Source organism: Dermacentor variabilis, chromosome 8 (assembly GCF_050947875.1).
Source record: "Dermacentor variabilis isolate Ectoservices chromosome 8, ASM5094787v1, whole genome shotgun sequence".
Taxonomy (NCBI): Eukaryota; Metazoa; Arthropoda; class Arachnida; order Ixodida; family Ixodidae; genus Dermacentor; species Dermacentor variabilis.
In genome coordinates this window covers 96,528,657-96,547,879 of record NC_134575.1, presented here as the reverse complement: position 1 = coordinate 96,547,879, position 19,223 = coordinate 96,528,657, and the positions used below count along the sequence as shown (strand labels likewise).

The following is a 19,223-nucleotide window of genomic DNA, read 5'->3' as shown; positions in this document are numbered from 1 at the left end:
AGAAACCGGGACAGTGATATACAAAACCGTGAAAGAGTGGAACAAATTATCACCCAGTGTGTTTAAATCTAATAATTTTTTGCAAGAGTTAGAATTTTTTTTCAGCTAGCAAAGAAAAAAAATTTTTTTTCCACTTACAAAATTATTAATGCTACATTTTTCTATACAGGAACGAGGCCGTAACATTACGCTTGCTCCAGACACACACCTACCCTAGCCCCGCTATCTTACACCACTGCTATCCGAGTTTGTATCCAACAGACGCGTGTAAAACATGCGGACACAGAGCAACGCTGCGACACATGCTCTGGGAGTGTGCCGGCAACAACGGTAATCAAAGCAGCTCCGTTGGCGACGCGTCCAGAATCGCGGCTGTTGCCAGAGTAGGAGAAGGCTCGAGCTCCGTTCTTCCCGACGCCGCCCCGGATGCGGGAGCCGCCGGGGACCTTCTCCGTAGGCGTCGCCGCCGCTGGGAGGCGGCTATCAGAAGTTCATAGCTGGCAGACCAGCTCAGGGCCGTCCGGCAAGCCAAAGATGCCGCTCGAGTCCAAGAACTTCGAGCCGTCACCTGAGGCCACCACATCAAGAACTGCCGGACTATTCTTTACCAAAGTTTCTTCTTCTTCTTCTTCTTCTTTTCCTATACCTGGGCTACATTTTGTAAGTATTGCAAGTACTATGTTGACCAAAATCAAGAAAGGGGCTGATAGATGGAATAGCACACTGTGGTATAAAGTTTGTAAACAGGGATAAGGTGCCTCAGAAAGGCTGGCCAACATTTTGATAGGAGGACCTATCTTCGTGAAAGGCGGCCTCGTCATCCTCGGCGTGTTAGTTTTAAAGGGTTAGTGCAGTGACGTCACGTGCGGGTGTTGTCGCTGGCGGCTGGTTTTAAAGGGAGAGACTTCAGAGGTTATGAGCGCTGTCGTCCGACGTCTGTGAGCTTCGTTCCCAAGACGAGGGGACAAGAGTGGGAGAGTGGGAACGCGGGGAGAAAAGAAAAGAAAGAAAAGCAAAGAAAAAAAAAAGCCAGGGCAACATCAAGACAAAAAAAAAAAGGAGGGAAAGAACAAGAAAGAAAAAAAAAAAGAAAGACGGGGGCATGGGAGGGCGTTGGGGAGGCGAGAGGTTAGGAAACATTCAGGGGTGTCGGTGGCGGCATATTTTTGTGGCATTAGAAGAGCCGGTCAGGCGGTCAGTGCACGAGTAACACAATAGAAAAAAAAATACATGAGTTGAATGAGTGACTTGAGTAGCATAGCAGCAATACGTCGAGTAATTTTGAAGCAGTTAAGATGGCGACGAGGAGTCTGCGGTGCCATGCATAGGGTGACTGAAAGGCAGCGGCATGCTCTTTCAAGGGACATTGCCCCAGATGCTCAAAATAGGTGTTGTTACGGCGGCATCCAGAAATGGCGATACCCTGGGTTAAGGCGCCGAAAAATATATGCCAATATATCAATATGCCTTTACAGTGGTCGGCTCGATGAACATTGTGCACCGTTTTGTCGGGTGCAGTGGTAGCAACAGTGAAAAACTGTGCATTGTTAGCCAAATAGAAGACTACAGTTCTCTGAGTTACCATGCCAAGCAGTCACGCATCGATGAATACTTCAAGTGAACATTTCGAAGGCAAAATAAAGTTGCAGTGTTGATGTGGTGACATATCGTGCGCTTACTTTGCTTTCTTTATGTTTTTGATCATTCAAAAACCCGGTTGATTAAAAGAGTTTTTGTGGTCTGGGGACTTCGAATTAACGAGGTTCTACTGTACTATGACACTCTAATGCTTAGTATTAAGGGTGACAGCAATATTAATAAACATAGTATGAGAAGCCGGGACACTACCAATAGCTAACTCATTATTATCCAAAGTACAAGTTCCTGTATTCCACAGAGTACCTACAAGTAGAAGAAAGCATTGCATGAATAATCTGCTCAATAAAGACCACCAGGTCTTCCTTTCTTTTCTTTCAAATCTTCTGCTTTGATCCATGCAGTTTGCTGGCTCAACTCTGATGAATTTCTTTTAACTTGTGCTTAATTTTGGTTTCAATGACTATCTCTCTGCAGCAGCTACCTTGTGAGAGGCACTGTAATTTTTTAACACTTGGTGGCTTTAGCATCTCGGTGGTGAAGCTGACTGGAGCATCGTTTATCTGAAAGAAAAATCTTGCGCTCAAACTGTTTGGTGCACATTCTTATCTTAAGGCTTTAAAGGGGCTGACAACCAATTTTTAAGGACCTAGTTTTTATGGCGCAACGCAAAGCTCACCCCCGGTAGTGTTAACACCTACAGCAGTTACTTCCAAAAGCGCACGCATGTTTTGTAAGCAGAATTTTTCGATATGGGCTGCCTCTAAAAAAGCAAGAGTCCCTCCTCCAGCAACACTGAGAAGTGAGAGTGATGTTGATAGCCTGCCTCATAAATTGTGAAAGCCGCCCATCATTCTGCTTTCACATGAGTGAGTGTAACTATGGTTAGCCACCTAAATTTCAACCTTTTCAACCACTTTTGAAAATAGAAGTTGCTACAAGTTCACATTGTTGTACAGACCTTTCTTCTACTTGTACCGTGTTTTTCCCCACATACCTGCCTATGTCTTGGCTGGGTGGACCCCGTCGTCATTCTGTCAATAGATGAGCCAATCCAACTCATAGAAAATGAAGGTGAAGGAAGCGCCACTTTTCTAGTTACTACAAACGAAGGCCTATCTACACATTGTAAATTATAAAAAAACTTAAAACAGAAAAAAGTGTACTGCATTCCAATACTAATGAAAAGACCAGGAACAGCATACACTAATACATAGAAGATCACATGATAGGCCTTTTATACATTTCATGATGCTGCCACGTAGGGTGTCAAAGGTCATTTTTCGCGACTTTTAAAAAAGAATTAAAAATATAAATATACATTTAATAAGAAAAACATAGCTCGTTCTAGCTTCTATGATAAACGATCTTCCCATCAGCAGGGATATCTCGCTTCATGTTCCAAGCGCTTGTCTGTCCCTTCACCTTACCACCATCATGGTTACGTGATGATGGTCATAAGTGTGGTGGCACTATGACCTGTGAAAATTATGCACAGTAATGCCATGAGCTCAAACAGTTGTACATGCACTGCCCCATATGAATAGTGTGAAAGAATCTGCCTTCAAAAATCAGATGCAGGCGTGAATAGCATTGAAGCTATCATGCAGGTAGAGGTTAAGTATGTCATCTCAGTGAATGTTCAATGCTGGCCACACTACTGCAAGATAAACCACAACACAGCTTCATGCACATGTAAACAAACATCTCTCCTTAGGTGCCTTCCAAGGATCCACATCTCTTGACAAAGCTTGCGAAAGAATGTCATGACTGCTGACACAATGGCATAAAAATGTGTGCACAAGAACACTCGGCCATCTGGTGATCGAGAAAGAATGAAGCACACTTTGGCAAGATTCCAGGGGAGTTTTTCAATGTGCCATTACCACATGTGAGCCGAAAGAATATGTATAAGACAGTGTGACATCACTGCACATAACAAATCAGTCACTGCTCTGTTGTAACACTGCCAGACGCTATCCAGAAGTGGAGCATCAGCTGAATTGTGTCCCCACAATGCAATCGCAACAGATGGCAGAATCTATGTCCCTCACCACAAACGCAATCCATGTTGTTGCACATACATTGAAATCATACACTGATGTTCTGAAGTGTAATGCAGCTAATGCTGCTAGTGTGTCTGGCACTGTAGACGTTTGCCCAGCACTGTTCTTAGGACTGCTTCCTGGCTATAAGCTAACATTAAGTGGAGTGCCTGTTTTTCCTCCCAGTTGAATCTCTGAAACTTCCAGGCACAGTTTCCATCAAAAAGCCATGACGCTTTCTGACACCCCATGCACTCGGGAAGTGAATCACTGCACAAAGCTTGTGATTACAAATGAATCGAACATATTTTCAAAGGATGACTGTTGCCAACAGTGTTCAGTTCCACATCTCTCATTCTGTGAAGATTTTACATACCCCGAAGACTTCCACAAAGTGTCATGTCATGAAGACCTTTGAATGAAGGCTACGTGCCGTGAAGATTCATGCCAGAAAGGCGACACGGCATGAAAACACAGGCAGCCTTTTCTCGCCTCAGTGGTCCTTTCCACCGGAAGCAATGCACTCAGTCTTCCATCAGGATTTTCAACGTTTCTTGTTGCATCTTATTCGGTGGCAACTCAATGCAGCTTTTAGGCCTAGCTCACACAAAGCTGAAGAAGGTGGGCAGCTTGCCTGTGCGCTTCTGGCGCCAGTAGTCACGTCCCAGCTTCGCAAGGATGGCGATGATGGCAATGGCCATGAGGACGCTGAGTGCATCCAACAGGCCCTGCGTCCAGTCCGTGGGCTGGGGGCACAAGTCCGACTTGGGCAGTGAGTAGATGGTCCTGCCTGTCAATGCCCCCGGACTGCCATCTGAGCAGCGGATCTCCTCCACATCCTTCACCTGGTGAAAGAGGAGCACAAAGATTGTGGTGGTTGGGATTTACTGCCCAAAAGCATGGTTTAAGCCACAAAGGATACAACCTATGTGCACCTAAGTCCCTAAGTCTATGCGCCTAAACAAACTATGCACCTAAATACAAACCAACAAGGGCTTTTGCATTCCATTCTCATTGGAATATGGCTGCTGTGGTCGGCATCCAATCCCGTGACCTTGTATTTAACAGCAGGATGCCACAGCAGCACCAGTGGTAAGTGTAAGACCAGTATGGCTGGAGCTGTGATCATGAATGCATCAGAATGTGCCTTCACAGAGATAAACTGAATAAAGGATTCACAGCTAGAGAAACAGGTGTGGCGTCCTACCTTGGGTGGTGCCTAGAAGCCTGATAGCGTGCGCCCGCATGAGAAACAAATAAAGATGGTGCCTGGCCACAGTACGTGGAACTACGGGTCATAGTTTTTTTCCGGAATCGATTCGGGTCAGCTGTCTCCTTTCCTTTGCGCCTGAGGCATAAGCCTACAAGTGGTGACCTAGGACGAACACAACGCCTGATCCACCCGAACCCTCCACGCATCAGGACTCACGTCCGCAGGCTGTCTCGTCACTGCAGCTTCACCTCCCACCCTTCTGGCCCCAGAACCCGCAAGTTTGGTTTCATCAGTTCAAGGCACAACGTAGGGTTAGTTCTAGGCATCAATCCCAGGGTTAGTTCTAGTAGTAACAAATAAATACCCCAGAAAGTGGATGGGAAGATGGTGCCGCGGTAGCTCGATTGGTAGAGAATCGCAAGCATAATGCGAAAGACATGAAATCGTTCCCCACCTCCAGCAAGTTATTTTTTCATCCACTTTCAATTCAATTAATCTATAACTTCTTTATTTCAATTAGTCAGTAAAAGTAATTTCCCCTGAGTTGTTCTTGGTATTTTTGTTTGTTGGCTTTTTATGATATGATTAATAAAAATGGGGCCCCTAGGTTAACCCCTTTCTTCTCGTTCATTACATAACGAGGGTCTCGAATCCAGTAACACTGATGCCTTCAGGTAGCACATGTGGGTTTATTGACCTGTTGCCTTCACCCAAAAAACTGTCACGCACTCGTGACGCCTATGGCAGGAAGGATGTTCCACATCCGCCGCCAAGGTTTATGAGTTCTAGTAGTAACACATAAATACCCAAGAAAGTGGATGGGAAGACAGCGCTGCGGTAGCTCAAGTGGTAAAGCATCGCACACGTAATGGGAAAGATGTGGAATCGTTCCCCATCTGCGGCAAGTTGTTTTTTCATCCACCTTCAATTCCAAAAATTCATAATTTTTTTATTTCAATTAGTCAGTACAAGTAATTTGCCCTGTCCTATTCTTGGTGTCTTTGTTTGTTGGCTTCTTATGATACACCTACAGCCCTGGCAATTTCGCACCTTGAGGCCCGCATCGATGAGCTCGCCGCCTCAATCACCACACTCCAGAGTGCCCCCCTCCCAGGGTAGCTGTTCGCCTTGTCTCGGTCATCGCGCTCTTTCTCACACACACCAAGCGCAGAGTCCCAGCCCTCCATCTCTCTGCTAGTACCACCAGCGTTTCCGACACCGAGTCATGAAGTGCACACCTCCCTGTTCGTGGCCAGGAAACGCCCGCCGGAATCACTGACAGTGGCGTATGGTCTCACTTGTCGTCCCAGCCGTCTTTTTATGGGAACCGACAAGCTCTCCAGCGCCCAGTTCCTTATAGACACAGGTGCGAAAATCAGCGTGCGTCCCCCAATTAACATGATCTTGGATTGTAGCACAAAGTGACCCCGACAGAGACTAGAAGCAGACAGGACGATCAATCCAGATTGTCAAGGCAGTCACTTCGTGCTGCCAACGCCTTGTCTATACCGACATACAGACTCCGATCTCTGACCCTCGACTTCGGCCTTCACCGCACTTTTCGATGGGTCTTCGCCATTGCATACGTGGCTCAACTGATCATCGGCTCGGACTTCTCTCTTACTTCGACTTTCGACGTCAGCGTGCGGCATCGTTGCCTCACAGATGGTCTGACTCATCTCTCTGGAGTCCTGTCCAACCTTGCTCCCATGAGCATCTGCGCACTGTTACCTTCCTCTCTGTTCAAAAAGATTTTGGTGAATTTTTCGGAGTTAACAAAGCCATGCAACTTCACTCAGCCGCCTTAGCATACGGTGACACAACACATCGTCACACGTCATCCACCAGCAGCCGCTTGACTATGCCGCTTGTTTGGGGACCGCCTAGCTATCACCACACGGGAGTTTGACCACATGCTGCAGCTCGGCATTATATGCCCATTATCCAGCACGTGGGCTTCTCTGCTGCATCTAGTGCCCAAGCGTGGTCCCGGTAACTGGTGTCCCTGTGGAGACTATCGAGCGTTGAATGCCAAGACTGTCCATGGCGGCTATCTGCTTCCTCACACATATGACTTTACATCACGCTTCAACAGCTGCGCCATTTTTAACAAAGTAGACATGGTTAAGGCATACCACCAAACTGCCATCGAACCCGCCGACATACCTAAGACCGCCATCATGACGACCTTTGGTTTGTTTATGTGCGGATGCCTTTTGGGACTCAGTTGTCCTGGTACCGTGACAACAGACCATGGCTGCCAATTTGAATCCTCCCTGTTTCTTTGCCATACATGGTTATATTGTGCTTAGTTTTACACTGACGATATTAAGTGAAAGACAGGACGTGGATGGACATAGCGGACGTCCACGTCCTGTCCTTCATTTAATATCGTCAGTGTAAAACTAAGCGCAATATAACCATGAACGTTCACCAACTAGCCCCCTTCATTGCTTTACTAAATTGTTTGCCATAATCACATTCTCAGCACCAGACATTGCTGTACCACTACGTATCACCTGTGTGCCAACAGCACGGTGGAACGCCTTCACCAACAACTGAAGGCCGCCCTAGCTAGCCGCCTCAATTGCACCACCTATGAAGCCACTATGAAGCCAACAGATAATGTGAAGCTATATGAATATGTGAATAATGTGAAGCTATGTGAATAATGTGAAAGCATAGCGGAATTTATTTACAGTTCTTAATTGAAATGTAGAAATGATAAGCTAGAGAAATTAAGGTGGAAGCAAAAAGAGGCTGCTGCCAGTGGGAGCCAAACCCACAATCTGCGCATTACAGATGTGTTGCATTACCAATTGCACTATGGCAGTGTTCGTACCCACGTCCACATTCGTGGATAATTATGTATGTCACAGGATTTAGCACTGGGAGTGTTAGCCATAGCCACTCAAGGACATTGTGGTGGATGATGGCTGGTATCCACCAATATCTCAAGGCCATGACGCTATCGTCTGCCGCCATGGCCTTGAGTGGAGCATTAACCCTTTAAGGGTCATTGCCATACAAGTATGGCTGCAATCACCTCGAATTTGTTTGCACCGTCTTACACAAAGCAAGGTACCATATTTACCCAAATCTAATGCAAGGGCACATCCTTCCTATCCTTCCTCAGTCAGTGTTTCTTTCATTTGCACTATTCCTTGCTCTAGCGAGACCAAGTCACTACCATTAAAATTCCATCATGCTGAGTGGAACAAAATTAGCACGCTTGTTACGAGTGAAGCACCTTCTTGTTGTCCTGCAGCCAGGTGGCGAAGTTGACGGTTTCGCAGGTACAGAGCCAGGGATTGCCGCTCAGACGCAGGTCGTCCATCTTGTGGCCACTCAGGTGTTGAAGCACGTGCGAGGCCAGTTGACTCAGCCGGTTGTTGGTCAGGTGAAGCGCCATCAGTGACCGCAGGGAGCGGGTGCCCACTACCTGAACAGTGGGAGCATGTTTGCTTTGCAGTTGGCACGATTAAAGGGTAGCTGTTGACACATTACTTAAAAATTTAATTCTGGGGTCTTATGCACCAAAACCATGACATGATTACACGGCACACCATAGTGGGGGATTGGATAAATTTTGACCACCTGGGTTTCATTGATGTGCACCCATGGCTATTTTTGCACTTCACCCTCGTCAAATTCTTGACACATTACTGCCTGAACCATTTCACCCAAAGAAAAATTATGCAGGTCCAACACACATGTTGGAATCTATGTTAAGCGAGGCGTTAGTGAAGAAGTTAACTAAATGCTATACAGTTATTGACGACCTGTAGAACTGTGTTTACTTTCATCCTATACAGCATGTAATCACATGCATTGTTTGTTTATCTGCCACAGAGGTCACAACTTTAATCTCATAAAATTAGTGTGTCTATGCACCACACCGCTCGCAAGCTATTCCAAATGCAACCACTAAATCAAGAATGTGCACATTGTGAGATGTCCATGCAATGACGTCACTAACACAAAGGTGATATAGGATGCTTTTCGAGGGAAGAATGGTGATGGCAGGTGTATGCAAGGTGAAGTACGACACATACCTAAGAGGATTAGCCAAGAATGGAATGGTTAAGAAAAAAGTTAAGTAAATTAAGGAACCTGTTGAATATAATGCACAATTTCATTAAGGGATCAGTACATTTTAGTGATACCTATGAGCCAACATTACATTTTCAGCCTTTATGCAAGACTTCATTTTTCTTTATTACACAGAGCTGAGGTGCACTTAATCGCACTTAATTGCTGGTCAGCATACAGGGGTAATACAAGATTGTTTGATGGCTTTGAAACGCACACGTAAACTTTGTACAGTGAAGCCTCGTTAAACCGTAGTTTGCCGGAGCTCGGAAAAAGTATGTATACTAAACGGTAGTACTGCATAACCGAAATAGAATGAGATCACCCACTTACATGTCAAAAACGGAGCTCAGAGAGAGTGCAATAAAAGGGCAAAGAACATGCAGTATTTATTTCTTTCGCGGGAAAAAAGCCTGTTATTTTCTTTGGATGCCACGGCGGCCTAGCAGCGACGACAGTGGCCTCAAACTCCCTTAAGCTGCAAGCCAGCTTTTCCACCAGCCCCCTCTTCTCAGCAAACACCCGCATGAGGCTGATGTAACGCGCAGCTTCTGCCGCTGTCGGGCCTGAATTGCCCATGATGTTGCCTTCCATGTCGTCCTAATCACTGTTGTTAGGCGACACTTCGGTAATAATAACAGAGGCAATGATGGCAAAAAGTCGAACCTCGAAAAGTTGAACCTCACAGCCGACATCTATGCGTGGTCCCAGCAGCACTGCCGAGCATCTTGTCCTTTACATTCCAAATGCCACACACCGTAGTCAACAGTAGATTTCTCTCGTGTGCCTGCACCGACTTCGTGCCACGTTCAATAGCACAAACGATGTCCAATTTTTCTTTTATGCTGAGCACCCGCCTTTTGTCCGAGCTTTGGCATGATGCGAGTCCTAGCTTGCACGACGCCACAACACAGGCCACCACTAGCCAACTACAATACTCTGTGGCTCGGCATCGAAATGTGGCTTCACCCTTCCAAGTGTCTTCTGCGTTTGCGCTTGGAGGCCGTCCTGATCTCTGAGGCTCGTTCTTCTAGCTGGCCAACCTACCACCATGATTGCGCTACAAAAAGTGCAAACATGAGGTGTTAACCGATACGTACGCAATAAGCTGGTACGGTTTATGTGGATACAAAATGCATTGTGTTCAATGGCCGCTGAGTCGGAGATTTGACTTTACAACATTTAAAATGACACTACTGTTTATGTGGGTACGATTTATTGAGGTTTTACTGATTATATATATCCAAGTACATCTGCAGAGATATGGACTGACCCACGTATTTTCACTTTGTCAAGGGCACCGACAAGGAAAAGCTGTCCTTGCCTGACCCATATGCGCACCTGTGAGTTGTTAGAGAAAAATATGAGGACTGCACCAAGGTATTATGGACGAGGGCGCCCTTTGTTCCCTTCATCCCAAGCCAACGGCAATGTGCATTACACAACAACCGGCACGTCATTTCCGTCCAAACGGGATGGAAAAGAACGGGCAGTGGGAAAAAGGAGGGCAGCAAAACAATCTTCAATTTTCTCAACTGTCTACCTGTCAAAGAGTTTGTAAATGTTTGCCGAGTGACAATCAAATGATCGCTATAAATAATGGATATTTAAACTGCATTTCACAAACACACACACAAAAAGAAAACAGTCACAAAGCACAAATATATTGTGAAATGAGAGAGTCAAATGTGATCAGCACTGAGCTTTGTGAGCAAAATTCAGACATGGTGGAAAGTTTGGCCTACATTTCGTCTGATAATACACGCTTATCCATCACTGAAATGCAAACACTTTCACATAGGTAATTTACCAGCCTAAGTTGACAGTGCACTTCTTTTATCGTCCTTCTAAACACCCTTGCGAAAAGATATACATGGCTACTGTAACTTCCCGTTAACTTAAGTTCACACAGCATTATGTTTGCTATGTTAAAACAAGCTTTTAATGCACACTAAACTCCCATCAGTGTTTTGTATTGCTTAAGAAACTTTTCTGAATAACCTTGCTCAATGCAAGTACTCTCCGGTTTATATGGTGCAGGTACCATCAAATTTCTTTTATGAGCGCATTTCTTTATGTGATCGTGTGCCACCCTCTCTCTTAAAAGCTTTAAAGCATTTTCGCAAAAGGAATTTATTTTTCATAAAACTTAATAAAATCATAGGACAAGTCCAAGTTGGTAAACATTACAACAGATTTGGGAGACCTGGCAGGCATGCACTTAGCCCAATGCAGTCCCAAGACAAGTAATGATTATGCGTGCACGATTACAACCACTGTACACAATACACCTGCTCGCGCTGCGGCTCTTCACTTTCTTTCACACCACAAGCAATGCAAGGGCTTGCTATGCTTTCGTGTGAGACGGTAAGCCTTACTTGATCAATGGATGAAATCTCGTTGCCATGGACATCAAGCATCAGCAGGCTGTCCCAGCCTTCCCTACACAAGAGAAAGGCAAAACAGTGCTTCACAATAACAAACATGTAATGGATTTCAGCGAAGAACAAAGCTGTGTTTTATTCAGGGACTATATTCTCGATCAACCACTTTCAGTGATAGTAGTACCCCCTTCACGCGATTTTGCATGGCTCCACACCGAACACATACAAGTAGACAGCCGAAAGCGTTCGGGGCACTGTGCGAGGATAGTGAGCTTGGCAAAGCGCCAGAAACGCTGTTGGCTGTATGTGCTGACACATCCGGTGCCGAGTCTTGTGGAACCTCCCGAATGTGATTGCATCCCCGAGAGCAACAGTATGGTTGCTAGGGTAACTACAGCTTCTACTGAGCAAGACAGCCGACGACAATGATGTGCCAAATTGCAAAGAGGTAGGCATAGGCAAAGAAAAACTCGCTCTAAATAAAAAGGAATCCTCAGAACCCAGTGCAACGAACAAACGCACTAACAGCAAGAGGTAGATATGACCCTCACCATTAAACACAGTAACAATCTGACTTGTGCCTTGTGAGTTCCTGTCTCTTTTCGATCACCACCACTATGCTCACCATTTTCATTCTTTGCAGCACAATGACTTATGTGGTTTTCTGCATAATAAACTTGCCTTTTGTGAAAACTATCACATGTTTGTAATAAATGTTTGGCTTGCCTACAGGACTTCTGCTGTACCATATTTTTCTTGTGCTTTGTCCTCTTTTACCTGCTTTTTCTACACATGATAAAGATGGAGCAATATGACATTAAATGGGCACTAAAGAGAAAGAACGAAGTCAGTTTAATCTGATACAGTATTTTTTAAGACCACATTTTCATTAATTTCGTGGGAACAGGTTAATTATTAGAATGGAAAATTAAAGCCGAACTTCCATTTGACCAAACAGATGAAGGTTATGAATTGAGAGATTCAACTGTACCTCATGAGTCTTGACAGCAAGCAAGAATTCCTCTGGGCTGCTAGGCTCATCAACCAGGCGGTTATGCTACTCATTAAAACTTAGTACTGGATGCAGCATGTACAACCAGCAGTGGTACCATTACATTATAGCCCTAACACTACTCTGGCACAGCCAACACCTAATCACGGCCGTCAGGCTTCTACGTCTCTAACTGTCAGAGTTCAACAGAACTCCTCACAACTGGCCTCTCTTTGGGCAGCAGTTTCAAGCCATCGTCCTCAAGAATTCAACTTTGACCGAGGTAAACACAAATTTGCCTATTTAAGATTGGTGCATACTAGGCCAGCCGCTGCTGCTACTATCGTCGAGCTGCCCGCAAGTTTGAGATGCTATAGAGTCGCACGCAATATTCTCGCTGCACAATTTTCGAGAGTAGACATTATAGTCAAAGGCCATGTCAAACAGCTTACTCACTCCAAGCCCACCCGATCAGCAGCCAACGTCTACAGTTTGTGTCATTTGTATGATGGAATAGAAGCTAATATTGGAGTGCCTAAAGGGAGACTAAACAGAAAGTCATGTAAGCTGCATTAGTAGATTACCCTTCTACAATACCAATAAAGCCACTCTTGCCAATGCGGAAAGCTTGGTGAGCTAGAAAAGAAGCAAAAGTGACAGACAGATAGATGGCGCTGCCACCTTCATGACACACATTTTGATTGTGTCTGCTCGGGCCTAGTTACGTTTATATCAGTGAAGACCAACCCTTTTGCATTCTGGAAAAGCCAAAGGCTGAACTTAGCAAGTATTAAAAGCTTTTACTGAAACACAACAGCGCAAATACAAAAAAATACTTTGAAATTCGGGACATCACACTGACGTAGCGGCGTTAGAGTACTGGAGCAAAATATTAAAAATGGGAATTACTTTCAGTTACTTGTCTGCTAATCAGCCTCTGACTGCGAAATTAACGTAAATAGTAGAAATGTGCAAATACCGAATAGTAGATTATGTCTAGCCCTTGTTGGGCTAGAGGAAATGATGGTGCAGCTGGGCAGACATTTTCCATGTCACAAAACAGTTTGGGCCCCTCTGCTTTATCTCCCCCTCCCCCCCCCCCCATTTAGAAAGATAAGTGGAAGCTTGAGAACATTGGCATTGAGGTTCAATTGTATTATTTTGCCATCGTCATGATGACATGATAATAAGCTTTGTTCCTACCCCAATATTTGCAATATATGGCACATACCTGCTCCTCTTAACACTCACACTAAACAATCAATCACATATGTCCTAACAGCTTTGCTGCAAATGTCTGTAGACGTGTCACAGCTGATGATGATATGCGGTGCTTAATGGTGCAAGGGCCAGGTCTGGCCAAAGAGTGCCATGCAAGCGATAGTTGTCCAGAAAAGCAGTGCCAGATTACTTATTAAAAGCAAAGCTTTTCTTTGCACATATCACCGAGTTTCGTGACTGTGGCTGTTTCCTTGCTGAATAGGCCAAACTATCACAGCAGAACACGGGAGCCACATGCGCCGCTGGGTTCCCTGCAGCACCACCAGATGGGCTCCCCTCTGCACATCCATGGCAGTGGTGCCACCGGCAGCACGGGGGAAACAAACAAGGAACCAGATAGCGCGCCTTCGCGCATCCACAGCTGCACAGTAATGAGGAAGTAAACGCGTCTAGTGGATAGAATGGATTCGAATTGCGCTACGTACGTATGCGCATGCTGCCTCTGAAACCATGATGCATTCAAGCCATCTGTCATACTCGCCAGTAGTCAGCAACTGCTCTCAACAAACGGATTGGTATAATTTGCGTGTGCCCGTGCTTGCGTGTGTGTGCGCATGTGCATACCTGCATGTGTGCGTGTGCTCATGTTTCGGTTCTTTATGCACGCACACAAAGCTTCACTGTACGTATAGAGATACTAATTCATTGGATCTGCTGCAACTTTTTTTGTGAACGATGTTGTATTTACATATCAGTCTTAGCTGTGTTCCTTTATATGTTGTAAAACACTTGTGCTTCCCCGTAAAATTATCCTCTGTATAAGTCTGTAAAAGCAGTCACATGTGTAAAAAGAGTTTGTAAACCGTTCCTGCTATGTAGAGTGGCAGCCACACCATCAAGCTGCTAATCTCAGTAGCTTTCATGGCTACTTCTCTTTTGTACATTTTCGTTCAAGCAAAAGAAATTCAAGTACAACCTCTTATTTATTTATTATTTATTTATTTATTTCACAATACTGTCAATCCCGATAGGGATTATTACAGGAGTGGGCACATGATCATCAAAAAAAAGTACAATATAGTATGAGCAAAATAACACTGAACAAACAAGAAGTTAGCATAGAAAAACATCAACACTTAAATTCATTGAATAACACATTGGTCCTTCACACTATTGCTCTTGCAAAAAAAAAAAGAGCTAAGTTGTGATCGCGACTGTTTCTTCTAAATGATTTGTAAATATTTCTAATGTGGGCTAGGCATTGTTAGCAGGGTTTAAGCAGTTCCACTCTTGCACAGCTCGCAGAAAGAATGAAAAGAGAAAAGCATTGTTGTTACAAAGAAACTCTTCTAGCGTGATAGCATGCTTATGTCGAGTCGGTCTGGTGTGTTTGCACTTTACAAAGGCAGCGGGATCCAACTTCAGCGCACTGTGTAACACCAAGTATGGGAACTTGAATTTTCGAACCTTAGCTCGAATTATGAGGCAGGTCATGGCTGCACGCCTTTTGCATGAAGGGCACTCTTAACAGCAGTCTATCATAAAAAAGAAAAGAGGGGGAGGGGAGAAAAAGACTGCGTGACACCATGCGTGCACTCACCCTTTCGAGCTCAGCATGAGCGACTTGATGCGGTTGTTGGCCAGCCGCAGCATGCGTGCTCGCAAGGGCAGATTCAGGGGCAACTCCTCCAGACCTCGCCCTGTGCAGTTCACGTCCACGGTAAGCGCCTCGACAACTTTGCACGAACACTGTTCGCAGAGGGCAAAGCCGAAGAGGAACGGGTTGCGGCCCTGCACACATCGGCGCGAGGTCAGTCAGAATCAAAAGGATGGCCAAGTTGGTGCGGTTGCACGGCGCGACTCGATGCACAAAACGTGGGACAACCGAGGAAGGAGACAGATGGATGTGCATTTCTAGAATAAGTTTATTGCGTTAAGCAGCACACCCACACACACCAAAAGAGAAAAGAGAGAAGAAAGAAAAGCCATGACCAAATACGCAGGAGTAAAGCTCTCATTTATGTGACAAGCAAAAACAAAACGTCTAATATAAAAATGCACACCATTGAAAGTCAGGCTCCTACAACTTAAGATTTCTGAATAAGACCCTTTGAGTGTTGGGCTTTTTTCCAACTGCTCTTAGCCCCTGATTGCCTGCTTTTATTTTTTTTTTCAGCATGAAGATCTGATGCTACGTAGAAGCTGACTCTTCGTCGTCGCTGTCTTCTAATAAAAACACCATAAACAGTTATTAATTCCTTCCACAGTATGGAAATATACATGCAAAACAAGTACACAAGAGGAACGAGGACAACCAAAGGACAACCTATCAACTGAAAGGTCGCACAGTGGCAGAAAAATGTGACCGCTGTGTAACCGTTCTTACAATAAACATTAAAATTTACTAAGTTGGCACGAACCGTGCGATCTGGCAGATAACCATAGAGCATGCTGGGTAAAGCGTCCAGCTCCAGCTTCATTTTGCTGAAGTCGCGCATAACGAAAGGCTCCGATTGGTCATCCGAAAAATTATCCCAAATATTAAACAAAAGACAAATAATGTCCTACATGAAATAAACATTATACGCCCCAAAAACGATTCGTCGCGGACAAACATTATTGAATATAACTCAGTAAGGAAATCGTTATTTTTATAGAATGAGCAGCTTTTTTTCCTTCACTGAAGCGATTACGGCAACTGTAGGCACAGCAGCTCATCATGAAGAGTGAAAAAACCGTAAAGGAAGCGCACTGTTCTTAACGACGCACTCACGACGGAAGCAACTGTACCCATATAAACCACATACTATCTACACTATGGCACGTGTTCATTCATGGCATTGAAAATCGTGCCGGAGAGACTCCTGAAGACACGCGCTTTCTTCTCGGAGGAAAAAACAAAATGGAAAAGCATGCGCTGTCACATGACAGCAGTAGTCCAATCGGAAAGAGGAGATCGGCAGCGGAAGGCACGGGTAAGGGAGGAAGGCGGAGAGCCCGTGTGGCAGTGGAAAAGTTCAAAGGATGGCACTACTTTTAAACATTGAGAGGCTTTACAGTAGTAAAGCTGGTAGCAACATCTAGTGACAATTTGTCCAACTACCATGTATTTGAAAAATTTTTGCATCGTGTCAGTGTTATGGTTGAATTGAAATCATAAAAGTACTGCACGTTAACAGTTAAGTTGCTACCGAAGCTTTGCACCAGCATTCAAGGAGAATATGGTAAATTACTGCAGTGCTAATGATATATATCAGTGTATATACAATATACACACAATCGGTGATATACATTGATGCATATTGATACATCAGTGATGCACACTGATACCCATTGACACAAATATATCAACAGCCGGTGGATTTAGTGCATCTGAGGGATTAAAGAATGTTTGGAGTGTGAGTTCCAGGCCTAGATTAGGCCTAGATTAGTATGCAGTCTTTCTGTAGTTGAATTCTTTGTTCATGCTTCTCATGTGTCTACGATATTTAGAAGGAGTCTTTGTAGTCGTCTCTCTGTTTCTTTTTTTCTGTACACCCTCCCTCCCCCCTCCCTTGCGCCACTTTCTGCAATAAGCTCTACTTGAAAGCATGCATTCAGTTGTCTCCAGTCTTTTGTTCTGTGTACCCCATGCCAAGGATGTCAAAGGCGATTATACAGGTGGGTTGAAAAAAAAAACCTAGTTAATGCAGGCAAAATTTGTTCAACTTCATTGGCATTCAAATTGAAGGAAATGTTTTTTTTAATGAAATGGGTAAATTTAATTTGGAATTTACCCCAAACACATTGAGAAAAGGAACCAATGAAATAATACCGAAATGATAAGCCAACTGTACACAGCCCAGTGCAATTAGGTGAACCATGCATATTGCCAGCAAGTTTTCAAAATAAAATTCAAGACTCGCTGCTATAGTATTGCCTCTAAATCCTGCATGCTGCCTTAGAAAACTTACGCATGCATGCATACCTTACAACCCAACAGGTTCTTCACCTCTCTCACAATGTTTGATATTATTCAAAGGTGTATCAAAAAGACAATATATGGGTTGTCACCCTAAACAAAAATGGCAGTTTTGCAAATCATTGACAGCAATAGTCTAGCAATGCCCTCAAGCTCCTTGGACAATGTTTTAACAATTTGCGGAGGCAACATGATGCCGCACGTGAGACAACTGCTGCTGCATAGCAGAAACAGTGCCCTTGCACCAACTCAGAATGATTACATAATGAGCGCAGCCAGCAAAGTTGCAGGCATCGCCAGCTAGATGATGCATCAGATGAGACCAAAGTTTGTCACCCAATAAAAAAATTGCGGCAGAACTAATCTCACGGTGACTGTCAACAGCAATCCTAATAGCGGTCAAGCAATGCAGCGACGTACGACATTCCCAAAGTCACATTTATTTGCCACATGTAGTGGTAATTCTGGGACTTTTGTTGCTTTGGCTGTATGCCTCATACTCTGATATCATCCCAGTTCGATACATGCGCCCATTTGCCAAACATGTCCATGGGCATGGTGGCATGGTGACATCTGTGTGACACTGATGCAGTGACAATGAAATGACGAAGGAACAATATCGATAGAACAACAAAGGTGTATGTATAGTGACAACAGCATTACGACAATGAGATGCCCATTTCTAAAATTTTACAACGATGACATGAGGCCAATGAGAAGATGACGACTGTATGACGAAAATGGCGTGATGATGACAGCATGACAACCGGATGAAAAGTAGGAATGATGAGCATGACACAACCAAGACAGCATGACTACGACGGTATGACAATGAATGCATGATAACGTTAGGGTGACAATGCAATGATGATGATGGAATGGCAACAGCATGATTCTGATAGAATGATGAACAAGGAATGACATCGATGAAGGAGAGACGTCGATGGATCAACAAAGCTGGTATGATGACAGCATGACAACTGAATGATGATACTTAAGCAATGATAACAGTGCAGTGACAGCGTGATGATGATGGCACGACAACGACATGATAAAAGTTGGATGCTGACGTTATATTGAAGACGATGGAACAAGCGCAACGGCAGATTGCAACGGTATGACGACTGTATGACGGTGATGCAGTGACAATGATAGCATGACAATGCATTGGGACAATTGTGTATGATGACAATGACATGGCAATGACTGTATCACGAAACCTGTATGACGATGATGGTGTGAGAACAGCATGAGAGTCAGATGACGAAGATGGAGTGACGATGACACGACAGCATTGCGACAATGGTTTGACATCAGAGGCATGACAGAGACTGTGACGATGATGGCATAACGGCAGCATAATTACGATTGAATGACAACAGTGTGTTACAATACAATCACGAATACTGATGTGCATGGAATGACAAAGATTTGATGACGTTAATGAAGTGATGACAAATGATAAAACAGCAGCATGATGACAACAGAATGATGACGACTGTGTGACAATAATGGCGTGATAACGATGGCACGACAAAAGTCGGATGACAAAGCTAGAATGATGACGATGCAACAACCATGACAGCATCATGACCCCAAACACATAACTAGTGGCCTAAGCTATCAGACAACGGGGACTACTGGGTAAGAGTAGAATGCATGACAACGACAGTAAGACTAGAGTCAGATCAGGAAGCTGGAATGATGATGACGACTGAAT

The 19,223-nt window shown here is 44.4% G+C and overlaps 1 protein-coding gene across 4 annotated transcripts in view; it reads right to left on the bottom strand.

Annotated features, from left to right (window-relative positions):
• Window positions 1–189: 189 nt before the first annotated feature.
• The window catches only part of LOC142590427 (protein halfway-like), a 39,965-nt gene continuing 20,931 nt past the window's right edge, over window positions 190–19,223 (bottom strand). For all 4 annotated transcript variants that reach the window (XM_075702524.1, XM_075702526.1, XM_075702527.1 and 1 more), the window contains 4 exons: window positions 15,143–15,333; window positions 11,325–11,388; window positions 8,105–8,296; window positions 190–4,486 (listed from right to left, as the gene is read on the bottom strand). In XM_075702524.1, the coding sequence (XP_075558639.1) occupies window positions 4,244–4,486; window positions 8,105–8,296; window positions 11,325–11,388; window positions 15,143–15,333 (690 nt within the window). In that variant the 3' untranslated portion in view covers window positions 190–4,243. The remainder of the gene's footprint in view (window positions 4,487–8,104; window positions 8,297–11,324; window positions 11,389–15,142; window positions 15,334–19,223) is intronic.